This window comes from Uloborus diversus, unplaced genomic scaffold (genome assembly GCF_026930045.1).
Source record: "Uloborus diversus isolate 005 unplaced genomic scaffold, Udiv.v.3.1 scaffold_14, whole genome shotgun sequence".
NCBI classification, from domain to species: Eukaryota; Metazoa; Arthropoda; class Arachnida; order Araneae; family Uloboridae; genus Uloborus; species Uloborus diversus.
Genome location: NW_026558098.1, coordinates 3,227,709 through 3,242,343, shown reverse-complemented (window position 1 = coordinate 3,242,343; position 14,635 = coordinate 3,227,709). Strand labels below are relative to the sequence as shown.

The 14,635-nt window shown below is 36.8% G+C and overlaps 1 protein-coding gene across 1 annotated transcript in view; it reads left to right on the top strand.

Moving 5' to 3' along the window:
- LOC129232778 (trafficking protein particle complex subunit 10-like) overlaps positions 1–14,635 on the top strand; it is a 103,274-nt gene that overhangs the window by 16,898 nt on the left and 71,741 nt on the right. Inside the window, 1 exon segment of the mRNA XM_054866880.1 lies at positions 8,280–8,587. Within this exon segment, the coding sequence (XP_054722855.1) occupies positions 8,280–8,587 (308 nt within the window).

Genomic DNA, 14,635 nt, shown 5'->3' with positions numbered 1-14,635 from the left:
AAACAGCTGCTGTTAACATAAATCTCTATTGAGAAAGGTTTACGACATTTTTACAATAACTCGAAACGTTTTTTGCATGTGGTAATAAATAAGAAATCCAATTGTTCAGAATTAAATGATGCATGACATATACTTTTTCCAGAAAGTCAAAAATTTTGAAGGTTAAATGTCCTTAGACCCCTTAAACTAGATTAATAAGCGTTGAGCCATATAAGGACAATTCTACGATAATAGACGTAAATTAATTGTTACACAAAATAACCTACCAAGTCTTCAAAATAATAGATCTTTGTCTTACGTCCGTATAAGGCCATCAAGATTTTGAAGATTTCCGGAAGGAATATTTGAGTGATATTTTTAGTTTAGTGCTCAGTAACGGAAGTATTCAAGTATACCCGTTACGGAGTCAAAATCGTACAAAAATGAGACCGGGCTGTCCATGATCCACGTAAGATTTCGAATCTTTCAACCCCCATTCTCTGCCATTCTCGGGGAGTTCGAGAGGCACATGTAAATAGATAAAGGGTGTCCCAAAATTAATGCAAGATGTGAATTTTCCGCCATTTTTGCAGTGAATTGTTGGTAACCCTGAAAAAAACACAATTTGACAGCTTAGAATTTAGGGTTTTTAAAAATGGAGCGTTGTACGATACAATAACGCGTTTTAATTATTGATTAGTTATTTTAAAAATGTTGAAAGTTGAGGCTAGTCAAGCAGTTATTGTTATTGGCGCTCGATATCGTAACACGGGAATGCACGCATGTTTGTGGGCTTGTTGACTTCAAATAACTCCATAAAAAGAAATCGAATGATGTTAAATCCTACGATCTAGGATGCCAATTCTGATCGCCGAAACGAGAGAGTACACAACCAGGATATGCCTCATGCAGTAATTGTATTGTTTCACTGGCTGTATGGTAGCATAACACTCCATTTTTACTAACCCTAAACTCTCGTCTGTCAAATTGTTCTTTTTTCATGGTTGCCAACAATTTACGACAAAAATTGTGGCAAATTCAAATCTTGCACTAATTTTGGGACATCCTTTAGAATTGGATTTTATTTTATAATTTTTCAAAGTTGAAGCTTTTTCAGCGTTACCTTGCCTGTGATGGTGCAGCGAATGCAGCACCTGGTGCTGCAGTCGTAGGGTCGGTGTGCGAGGAGCACCTGCGCAGACAGTTCAATCAATATCTCCGCTAATTCAAGTCGCACGAAGAAAAGACAGGTTCTTCACGATCCTTGTGAAATTTCGAATCTTTTGATACCAATCTTTTGCCGTTGTTGGACGAATTCGAGTGACACTGGGAGAAAGATGCGATCAAATTCTATCATATAAGTTATCAAAGTTGAAACTTTTTTTAAAAGTTCATTCAGCTTCTTCCCAAGTGCATCTCCCTGTCCTTGCTGCATATAAACAACCTTTACTCAGTTAGAGACCTTATAATAGTATTGGAACTCCTGATTGGCCAGTCGAGGCAAATGTTTTTTCCCTGTGTAATGTTTTTTCCCCATTCAACGTAATGAACAAATTTCGTTCCTCCGAAGTTATAAATTCCCGTTTGAATGTTTTAAATGCTCACCCTCTCTTTTCATAATGTCTAAAAGACAATTTTTGTTTCGAAATGAAAAAATTAGAGCGTGCAAAACAAGCTAAACAGAAGACGGATGATGTTTTCATATGGTAGCCAATCAGCAGTCTCCAAATTTTTGCATGGTCTCTAGCAGAGTAAAGGTTGTTTATATGCGTCCTTGCTACACCCCTCCAGCTCGAGAGACCTTTCTCTTTGGCAACTCCCTACAGGAACCGCTTTCAGAACACACTTTTCGACCACACAAATCCCGGCTCCGCAAAAAAAAACGATTGAAAAATTCCCCATTTCCATGACAAAAAAGAGGTATCCCATTGTATCAGAGAAAGCAGTTTTTACCGAGCATCCTCAGCAGCTAGACCCAGCGAGTAGACAAAACTCCACTTTTACTCCAAAAGCAAGCAAGAGGAGGAAAATTACAGATATACCCTGCAAATACAGTAAAACCTGTAAAGTTGAACACCTTTGTAAGTTGACCACCTTTGTAAGTTGACCACCTGTCTAAGTTGACTGCTTTTGTCAGGAATGGAATTAGTCCTATCTTACGTAATAAAGGAAAACCTCTGTAACTTGACCCCCTCTCTATCTTGACCACTAATGTACACCAGCTTTGGTTTGGAGCATTGTAAAAAACCCTTTGTAAATTGACCACTAGGCAAAAGCATTAGATTGTACTAAAAGTTTAATCAGTTATGCAATCAAATAAGCAACAAGACATTTTAGAAAAACCTATGAATATTTATGTTTCCATCGAAAAACATTGGGCTGATGTTAAGGGCCAGAAAATGAGCCAAACTTCAATAAGGATTTATTTTGTTGAAAAATAGGTAACCATGGTTACAAATGTACAAGAAAAAATCAAATGAAGAATTTGAGTCACTTTTGACTAGTTATGAATTTTTAGGAATTGTTAATATCAAGTAAGTAGTTTTTCATAAGCAATGAGGCATTTTTTGTTTCGATCAATTCACAGAAATTTTAAATTTGTATGAGACTTTATGCGTCGTTCTGGTAAATAATCTCTAAAAATATTTAAACATTTTTTCTTATTGTTTTAAAGTAATGTTAAACAATGAAAGTGAGTTTAAAGTATTCTAATTAGTTAAAAAATGAATGCATGGGACAAGAAACGACAAAAAAAAGTTCATTACTACCCTCTATGAGTTGACCACCTGTCTAAGTTGACCACCAAAGTACTGCACCGCAAGTGGTCAACTTACACAGGTTTCACTGTAACCGGAATGCGGTGAAAAGAGCAGGTTTTTTCCGGGGTCGAAAGTGTCCATCGAAACCCCTAGGGAAGGGGGAAATTGAGTGACACATGCTACGATCGGATTTGCATCTTCTTTACTAATAACTAGTGATACCCGCACGGCTTTGCCCATAATAGAAAAAAATCAAAAGGTCTTTTGGTTCGCCTGTATATTTACAAATAATGTATGGTGAATTCTCTCGCCAGTTGGCTTGTACCCATCTTACGGTTCCACGTTATGATCATTTTGTATCTCGCCCATTGGCTCGTGCCCATGTTACGGTTCCACCTTATGATAATTTCGTGTCTCGCCCATTGGCTTGTGCCCATGTTACGGTTCCACATTATGATAATTTCGTAATTTACTCGTCCATCTTATGATATTTTTTTTCTCAAAATTGGAATGGAAAACGAACCGCATCGAATTTTCGAAACATCGCTTCGAGGAGCACACCCCCATGCTACATACTAACTTTGTGCCAAATTTCATGAAAATCGGTCCGAACGGTTTAGGTGCTATGCGAGTCACAGACATCCTACAGACATCCTCCGGACAGAGAGACTTTCAGCTTTATTATTAGTAAAGATAAAGCTGAAAGTCTCTCTGTCTGTAGGACGTCTGTGACTCGCATAGCCCCAAGAAATTTTTAATATCATTAATTCTTGCAAAGATACGTTCGCAACAGAAAATTGCACTGACAATTGCATCGTCAGGCATTGCTGCTACTTTTTTAAGATGGTAGACGAACAGCATGTTCAGCTTTAAAGTTGCCTATTAGATATTCATAACAAACAAAACGCAATGTGTAACATTAAAGAAAAGAAAAAAAAACGTGGAATGGCTGTAGTGTTGCTGGAGAGTGAAATTATAATTTGGGATAAGTGTACTAAGGCTCATAAGTAAAAGCATTCATTCGAAGCACATCATAGGATTGTGCAAGATTTGAACGGCAACGATAAACTTTTAGGCGAAATTGTCTGAATACTGCTGGCGACTTCCGGCAGACATTACCAGTTATTCCGATGAAATCAACGCATGATTAAAACAATCGTTTTTATAGCGTAATGTCGAGATAATGCGATTGGCCATGAACATGCGAATTTAAACGCAAAATAATCTAATCGCACAAGTATTTTCTAAGCAATTGCTGGGTATGGGAAACGGTGAAATTGAACTGTATCAAAATATACAGTACAACAAAGAGTCAGACAATTTCTACACTGCCGTTGAGACGAAAAGTGAACTAATTGAGAGTCTATTCCCAGATAAATTTAATTTTTTTTTAATCATATTTGCCTCTATAATCGTGCTGGTTTTGTAGCAGTTTTATTTTCGGTAAACATTCCCGAACAGACAGAAATATTTGTGGATCGTCAATTGTCGACTGTCAAATACATATCCCGATGCATGTCGCAAATTGTATTTATTGGTCGCACAAAGTCATTGGAAGTTGACACTTTCTAATGCAGGTTTGATATAAGAAGAAACAGTATTCGTCAACTGTTTAAAACAATTTTGACGACATACTACCCAACACAATCATCATTTTTTAAGGAGCAACTATATAACTTTCACGTTTGAAGACGTATTTCATAAAGTTTAACAAACACAAATGTCCAAATCCAGATTTTACACCAGAGATGAATATGAAGCTTTAGTTTTAACTGAAGGTTTTTGCGTTTCAATTTCAAATTTGCCACTTAGTTATTATGATATGCCGTCACTTGATAGTTGGGCCACCGACTTAGTTAACACTGATTTGCAACGTATAACAACAGAGCAATGACACTGTCTTAGCTACAATTATTGCGAATAATGAGCCATTACTGACGACTGGAAAAAAAAGCTCCCCATTGATGCTGGACAAGCCTATACAGTTGTCGATGAAAACAAAGCAGTAAACATTCCAACTGAATTTTTAAATTCCCTGGATACACCAGGAATGCAACTACACAATTTCCGGTTGAAAATTGGCTCAACAATTTATTCTTTTTCGCGATTTAAACCCACCTAAGTTACGCAACGGTACACGTTTCTTCATCAAAAGTCAACAATTTTGACGGGAAAGTTTAAAGGAGAAATATTTGTGTTGCCACGTAATCCATTAATAGCGTCATAATTTTCAAACACATTTGAAAGGCTTCAATTTTTGATTCGTTTAGCGTTCGCAAAGACCATAAATACATCTCAAGAACAAACAATGTCTTCTTTCTGTTTGGACTTGAAACATAAATATTTCTCTCATGGGCAACCATATATCGCCTACTCACAAGTGGAAAGTTATCATATTTTTCGCATTAGCAAAAGACTGGTTGAGCAAGAACATTGTGCACAACTTAGTGCTTAGACAGTTTTCAGTTTTCAAATAATAGAAACAATGGTTCGAAGTCAATGTTATCTACTTTACTGAAAAAATTTAATTATATATGTTTTCAATTTAGTTAGTGTATTTTGTAAAGAAGTTATTGATTACAAACTATAGAGAAAGCTGAGGTGAATAAAATGTAGTGTAGAATCTAAAAGTGTGCGGTGGTTTACGCTCAGTTTCTACATTCGGTTATTTTACAATCGGTTTCGATATTTACTATCACTTTCAAGTTATTTTTGCCTTTTTTTTTTGGCCAAAGTCATACTTACAAAATTTACTAAGCATAAGTATAGTGCTTTTTCCATAGAAAATTTAGTTACTTACTGAATTCAATAAGTACTTTCTTCAGCCTGCACTGTAAAAAAAAAAAAAAAACCCGAAACGTTACTGAGTAAATATTTTCGATACTTGCTTGCAGTTCTGGCTAAGCTTTGGCTATGTTTGCATTACTGCTTATAGAAGTTCCTTAATAAATCAGAAAGGTGCTAAGCTATTTTTTTTAATCCCTTCCTAAGTTTTTACTAAAGTTCCAGAAACACGACTAGCTTCAAACGGAAAGATCTTCGAGTTTTCAAGAGGCTTCCGAGATAATTTCAGGAAGGTTATTAACTTTTATCGGAAAACTTTCCGGGTTTTGGCATGACATGTTACTGGCAGAAATTGGCCACATCAGCTGCCCATAATTTTCCAGGAACATTTATGAATCGTTTTTACATTGAATCACGCCCATTATCAATCTCATATGTTTTAAAATCGGCTATACTATTTTAAGCTCTATTAAAAATATTTCTTTGATTTAATCAAAATAATGAGTAAAAGTTTATTTTAATCCAACTTCTTTACCACAGCTACGCGTGGCTGGGTCAGCTAGCCGATAATCGAGTGACCCGCTTGTTTCAACAATGAAACTCACGCCACGGCATAATCATTTGATAATATGTTTTGGTAATGTTTAACAGCAGGGAAAGGCTTCATTTTGAGAAGGCTGAACTCGATACGGTCACTTAACTGTTTTACTGGTAAGAAACGAGAGAATGATCAACAATACAAATACAAAAGTGATGACCAGCAACAGGCTCTGGGCCCAGCTAGGCTGGTCCCAGTCCATTTAGAATCCCCAGTGAAGATCAATGGCCCTCTTAAAACTCTCTACTCCCTTGCTCATCTTCCGGTAAGCTGTTCCAAGGTTCCACTACCCTGCTAAAATAATACTTTATCCTAATATCCATGTCAGCCTGAGATTCAAATAGCTTAAAGCAACGACCCCTTGTCCTGTTTTCAGTGCTAAACTTCAGTCCCGGAACATCTTTTGTTTTAATAAATTTAAACAGCTGAATCATGTCCCCTCACTCTCTTCTTTGCTCAAGACTGCACATTTTTAGCCTTCTAAGCCAGGAGTCCTAGTCTAAATGAGAAAGTCCATTTATTAGGCTTGTTGCCCGCCTTTGAACCCTTTCCAATACATTAATGTCTTTCTTAAGATAAGGAGACCAAAACTGAACAGCATACTCCAAATGAGGTCTTACCAAACTTCTATATAATGAACGTTACCTACTGGAGTTAAGGCCGCATCCACTGGAATTAGGGTCACCATTTCAACTATCAAAATATCACTAAACAGGCAATCACCCATATAGGGGGACAAGGAGGGCTCGAGCCCCCCCCCCCCCCCCCCCGGCCCTTTGAAATTAGAACTTCCTTGCTTTTGGTACTTTTTTTCTTTGCAAAAATGTAAAAAAAATTATTTTCCACCCATTAATGAATAAGTTATTAAAAATTAAATATTTCAATGACTCTAATCTGTCATAAAATCGGTTTCCATGGAGAAAATACCATCCTAAACCATGGGGGAAATATCTGAGCCCCCCCCCCTTACAGTTTTGCATATGGACGCCCTTGCAGGCAATGGCTTTATTTAAATGTAGAAGCAATTTTCACCTGTCATACCATGACGGGTGACTTTCTAGCATATAATATGATAACTTACAATGTTTAAACGGAAAGCCAAATGCTGAGTTCCGTAAGTCGGTCAACAATGATGCATACTTATACAAGCAGAGATGATACCACGCTGTAGAAGATGCAGAATCAATGTCAATGTGAAGAAATGAACGTTTGAAACGTGTTTAGAAGCTCACCAAAAATGTATTGGTTCATCAAAACTAAAATAAATAAACTGCACAAAATAAATTAATAAAAACAAACCCTGGCCATCAGCGGAGACAGAGTTCACAACTCCCCAACACTTACCGGTCCTAACACCTAAAGAGGCTGAGCAAACGAAAAGAGAAAGAACGATTGGAATTGTCCACTATTTATACTTGCATGCCTCATTAGCATATGATTGGGCATCAAAGGATTCCAACCTAAAACTGAAACTTTACACTTTCCAAAAGAGTTGAAAAGTTAACCCCTTAACGATCTGATAATTTTCAAGAAAACGGTCATAAAAGTGTTCTATTTTTTTTTTAATTTAAGAAAATGATATAAAAATAAGTGTATGAACAACATGTGCATTCATTTTTTCATTTTCAATATCTTTTAGATTGAAATTTTTAAAAAATTTGAAATTTTAGGAAAATTCAAAAAGCAAGCAGCAAAAATTTAAGAAATACGTCTTTTATACATTAAAAAAGAATTTTATCAATCTTTTGTGTAATATAAGTCTAGATAAGTAAATTTTTCATGTGTGGTAAATTTTAAAGCTTGAGATACCGAGGCCAACATCACAATCTGGTAAGTTAGTACCAAATATCCTTTCTTCATCTCTGCAATTACATTTAAAATCTGCAATTACATTTAAAATGGACTGGTGCTGCCATCTAGTGTATAAAGAGAGAAATAAAATGTATTCCGGGCAAAATAAATGAATTGGTTTTAATAGTAACACGAGAAATGGAGGTCGAAACCTCAGTACGGCATAGACATTGCGGGAAGGGGTTAATCTGGTTTGAATAAATACTATTTTTCATTACATTACATTAGGAATGAGAACGCGGTTGAATATCGTTCACCGATGTCGACCAATATTATCCAAGCTGACGCTTTTTCATCCGCCCCCGCAGGTGCATCTCCCTGCTGGACCCTGCGCGGCAGGACCCCCGCTTCGGCGACTCCCTGCGGGCGGTGGTGGAGCGGGTGCGGCGCCTGGTGCTGCAGGCGTGGGGGCGGCGCGTGGCGGCCTTCGAGGAGCACGTGCGAGGGCGGCGGGAGCGCCGCACCGAGCCCGGCTGGAGCTTCGCCAACTTCTTCGGGCTGCAGGAGGAGCTGGCCCTGGCCCTGGAGGCCCTGGGGCTCTACGACGAGGCCCTGGTGCAGTACGACGAGCTGGACGCGCTCTTCACGCAGTTCGTCATCAACTCCAACGTCGGAGGTGAGTGGTCGCTCTCCTGTGCCGATCTTTCGGCTAAAGGATATCCCATAGACTAATAATAAGAGTAGACCGAGCTTTCTCAGACTTGCCGATGAAAAAATTGGTTCATGGATACATCATGTGACTGGGGGGAGGCTTGGCGAAAACTTTGGCGGCATGGTTGATAGATGGCAACATTATCTATAGTTTGGCACTCGACATGTATTTTTAGACGTAATGTGTTTTCATTATAATTTCTTCCCAGGTGCAGAGATTGAACTGTTTTTCTTTTAGTTATGCATTATTTTGACATTAGTAATTAGTTTTTGATCACAGTTTTCAGTAACTTTTATTTCATTCGGAACTGCTACGTCAGCGTTGGCGTGAACGTAATGGCGTAAACGTTTTGCGTTAACGCAAAAATGTACTGATCGGTATCTTAAATTGAAATTGTAGGTAAAAATCTTACCGTTTGTCGATTCTTTCTCGGCGCTTGCAGCTTTAATTGCTTAGAGAGTTATTGAAATTGAATAAAGAAAATGCACAGTACTATCTAAACGAAAAACTCACTATATTAACAAAATATTTACAACTTGTAATAACATTTTCAAATCGGACTCCATAAAAGATCATTCTTCCGTGTTCCATCAATTGTATTTATTTCATTTCTCGCGGGCGTTGATCGTAGCAGACGATCAACGCCGGCTGTTGCTAGGATATCCACCAGTCACATGGTTTGGTTTATGAGCAGCAAAAGGGTTGCCATAGCTCGGTCTATTCTTATTATTAGTCTATGGGATATCCCAAGTAGCATGCACAGTGGGGAGATGATTGGTCAACGGTAGCTATTGGTAGAAACTGGTTAGGAATGGTGGGTTGGCCATGAACGATGAGCCAACGATGGCCCTACAGTTTCTGGGATTGTTGGGCCAACTGTGAATATTTTTGATTGGCTCATCTTTGAGAAATTGTTAGTCACTGTAGCAAATCATTGGCAAATGGTTGGTTGGGTAACGGTTGCCAAAGTGGTCATTGCCAACCGTTGGCCAACCATAAGCTCCACCGTTGACCAACCATCTCCCAATCGATTGTGCTACTAGGGATACCGCAGTGGTTGCGTTTGACGAGTTCAACCGATCGACCGGTGACTAACCGATTGCTAACCGCAGCGTTCTTGAGAGCTACCGGTTAACTGGTTGCTTCCGAGGTCGTTCTATGAGCCTCACCGGTTGATCTACCGGTCAACCGCAACTTGAGCTGGTTGATTGGTTGAGGGAACCATGTGACATTTTGACCAATTGTAAGTATTTTTCACCTGCCTGTTATTTGATACCATTGATGAATGATATCACCTATTAACTTTAATACTTCTTGCAGAGTTGGTGGAAGAACTAATATTTCATTAACTTTCTATGAATAACAGATGGAGAGACTTCTTTAAAATAAGTAAAATTTATTAACACGTGAGAAAAAAAAATTGTATAAACTATTAACTAAAGCTAAAGGTAAAAGACTAATTAAATATGACTAGCTTGTTCGTTAAGCTCATCCTAATACCGCTACTCTATTACTATAATCAGCCAAGCATCATCGGCAATCAGCCGAGCAATACGAGCTCCACCCTAGCTACCTTTTACAGGACAGACATCACTGAACGAGTCTTAAAAAAGAGAGAGAATCTCAACCCCGTTTGCTGTTAAATAGCCTGTCCTCATCAGTATTCACATCAATGCCCTCACGTCCAAGCAACCAATGAGGATGCACCAAGTGGCAGAGACGCCTCCCTGCTAAGCCAATGGCGGGGGTCCGTGACATCACTCATCCGATCCGACAGCTCAGTTCCGATTCGCTCGGATCGTTGGTCCGAACGAGCATCGGTCGATTAACGTGAAGTTCAGTTACATGGGCAAAAGTAAGTGTAGAGATGTTTGTAGTACAGTAGAAGACCGTTATAACGCACACCATAGGACCAGAGCTTTTGCGGTATACAGGATTTTACGTTATACAGATCATTTTGCAAATTTTGGAACTAACATTCAGAATATATCTGTATATTAGCCCTTCAGAATGAGTTTTATCTGCAATGGGTATTAAAGCACCAATATTACAATAAGTTATTCACAAATATGTTTTACAATCAAAAGAAAGTGCATTATCCTGCACGTCTGCTAGTTTCATGGTTTGCATAACAGCTGCATTTTCAAGAGCCATCTGATATTTTCTATTTACTATGAGATACTAATTTTCCCTTAAAAGCTTTGAATTAAGATGGAAAGATGAAAAACTTTCAAAATTTAATTTGCCTAACCATTTTTATATTTGCGAAGCAAAACAGAGGGATTTTTTAAACTTCGAAACATATTGTTTACTTCTGAAAAGTTGTGCGTTTTATAGAAAATTACGTTATATAGGTCGGCGTTATAACAGCCCTCTACTGTACTAAAATATTGCAATTATTGTAAACTGAAGAATATATTCAGCAGTACAAAATAGTTTTAATCTAACACTATATTAAATTTTTGACTTGTTATTGTTTGATTAACTGTAGGTTTTTTAAAATTTTATCAGAAGAATACTTTCTCAAAAGATTCAAGAAAGAAAGATTCTGATAGGTTCCATGACATGTCAATTTCATTGAAAATGTTGCCAACATGTATCTATATATATATTAACATGTTTATATACAATATGACTTCAATTCAAAACTTTGAATTAAGATGGAAAGATGAAAAACTTTCAAAATTTAATTTGCCTAACCAGTTTTATGTTTGCGAAGCAAAACAGAGGGATTTTTTAAGCTTCCAAAACCTATTGTTTACTTCTGAAAAGTTGTGCGGTTTACAGAGAATTGCGTTATACAGGTCGGCGTTATAACGGTCTTCTACTGTAATTCTATTTCTAACATCTTCTACCAATCTTTCGGAGAAAAGGGTCTATTACAGTGGTTGCGTTCGACAAGTTCAATCAGTCGACCGTTGACTAACCGATTGCTAACTGCAGCGTTCTTGAGAGCTACCGGTTAACTGGTTGCTTCCGTTGTCATTCTATGAGCCTCACCGGTTGATCTACCGGTCAACCGCAACTTAAGCTGGTTGGTTGGTTGATGGAACCACATGACATTTTTGATGGATTCGTAATCTGCCTGTCTTTATGTTTGGCTAATTAACATAATAATTCGATAATAATTAGCGGAGATATCAATTAAAAACTATTAATTATGACACTTAGATTTCGACGGTTGCGTTTGACGAGTTCAATCGGTCCGACCGGTGATTAACCGATTGCTAACTGCAGCGTTCTTGAGAGCTACCGGTTAACTGGTTGCTTCCGTTGTCATTCTATGAGCCTCACCGGTTGATCTACCGGTCAACCGCAACTTAAGCTGGTTGGTTGGTTGATGGAACCACGTGACATTTTTGATGGATTCGTAATCTGCCTGTCTTTATGTTTGGCTAATTAAGATAATAATTCGATAATAATTAGCGGAGATATCAATTAAAAACTATTAATTATGACACTTAGATTTCGACATAAAATCCGGTTGATCTACCGGTCAACCGCAACTTAAGCTGGTTGATTGGTTGATGGAACCACGTGACATTTTTGATGGATTGGTAATCTGCCTGTCTTTATGTTTGGCTGTTCAACATAATCCTCCGATATTAATTAGCGGAGATATCAATTAAAAACTATTAATTATGACACTTAGATTTCGACATAAAATCCCTATTTTGCGAAGGCTTTCCTCCATTCAAATTATTACTCAGTGCTTCATCTCAACTTTCCGTAACAATGCTTTTATTAAAATTGGTAGCGTGAAGAAAATCATTGAAACAAAAGATCTGTTGCTAATTCTGGCTTTTGTTTTAAAGGCTTTTCCTGTAATCAGGGATTTTAATTTTTTTTTTAAAGCATTTTTATTATACTTGGCTTGATTGTCACGGAGTAATCTTAGGCCTGCTTTTGCTTATATTTCAGCAACTAGATCACTTAGAGGCTTCTGGATTTCACTGAATGATTTGCTTAATCTTAAGCTGAGCTTCACGCTGAAAAATTAAAATTCTGAAATAAAATTATTATTTCGGTTAGGATGGAAAATAGCAAATTTCATGTCATTTCCCCATTAAATGTTTAAGTATAAAACCCATTGTTACAAATTTTGCTGCCTTGCAACAGTAATGTTAAAAGCAATCATAATGGAAATTTTGAATCAAGGCTAATCTGAAGCAAGGATGAAATTAGCAAGCATAAATCCTAGAGAGGAACAAGGATTAAATTTAATGCCAACTGCTTAAAGTTTTAGACACGTATATAGTTTTCTTCCCTTTAACTACCGAGCATTTATACAAAAAAATAAGGTGAAGTTTCGTGATGGTAAAATTATTCTATTTCTGAAATACATTTACACTAAAAAGAATAAAATAAAATTTAAAAAAAAAAAATAGCAAGCACTTTTCATAACGCACTCAAAAGGACAAAATAACCTTTCTGGGTCAGAAAGGACAATTTAAACATTCCTGTAGTTTTCGAAAATTCCAAGAAAATGACTTCACGAACGAAGAAAAGTGCGCTCAAGTCATTTCAAGCCGAACTTTCCCATTAAGAAAAATATGCATGTTTCAACACTCAAATTTATGATTGAAAGCTAGATAATGATAAAATTCTCTACAAGACTTGAGCCGCATTTTTCTTCGTTCGTGAAGTCTTTTTCTTGGAATAATTGAAAACTACAGGAATACTTAAATTTTCTTTCCTGACCCAGAAAAGTTATTTTATCCTTTTAAGAGCATTATGATTAAGTGTTTATTTTATTTTATTTTTTTAAATTCTGTTATTTCGCAATCTGTGGCAAAATTTTACTGATTTTTTTTTTACTTTTTGCTTTTGTTCAAGCCTGATTGTTAAACATGTGTCCACTTGTCATAACTTTTATTTTCAAGCACTGAGCAAAGTCAGGTGATGCAGTTAGTAATGACATGATTTCTTGATTACAACACGCAAAAATTGCAGTTTATCTTTTTATACTTAGCTTAATTCTAAAGCAGCCAATAAAATTTAAATTAAAAACAGGAAAGGAAAAATAGGTGGCATACAACGTGTTCTATGTGTGAACCGTATGATTTTGCCCGCAACACATATAAATGATATTTTTTTGAATACAAGAAAACTTTTTATGCAGTTGATAGTTCATATTATGATGCATAACTTGACGTTAAATCCCGGTTATCACAAATTTGCCATTTCAACTGCGCTTGCATGCGGACTTAGCTGATTTCAAAAATCTTACTAAAATGAATTACAAACGTTTTAAATTTGGCAATAAGCATGATATGGATACAGATAAAAATTAGAAATCACAAAGTTTTCTCTGATTTAGTTTTTAGGCCTCAGCAAAGATTGAATTTTGCGTCTTAATTATTAATGGATTCGGTGTCTGATTTTTCTGTCCCTATTCAGGACTAAATTTTTAACCTCAGAAGAGCGTACTAGAATCGCAGCATCACTTCTAATACAAAGCCGAACCCTCAACCTAAATAAAAATGTATAATACTAAGTTGTTTACGCCTAGCGTAAAATATCCGCACAAGACGGATTTCTGTACTAATATTCCAATCATTTTTGAAGTACACAACGTGTTTTACATTTATGTTAAATAAATATTTCCGAATCAATAAATATTGAAGTGTCACTTTTCTCTTAAGATTATCAGTTATTCATGTCCGTAGTTTCATATAATGTATCACGTAATCGCTGTGAAAATATTCTAATCGCATTCATTAATTGGGTGGGACTCTCACTCAGCCAAAATATAAACAAGCAGCACGAAATCTTAAAACAGAAAGCCCAAAAAGCAAAGTCCGCGCACAAGCGCAGTTGAAATGGCAAATTTGTGATAACCGGGATTTAACGTCTAGTTGATGCATAATGGTTTCCTGTCCTCGAATGTATAACAATCAAACGCCAAGTTTAAAATTCCCTGGAACAAGGGTTAAATATAACATCTTTACTAATAATAAAGCTGAAAGTCTCTCTGTCTGGATCTCTCTCTGTCTGTCGGTCAGGATCTCT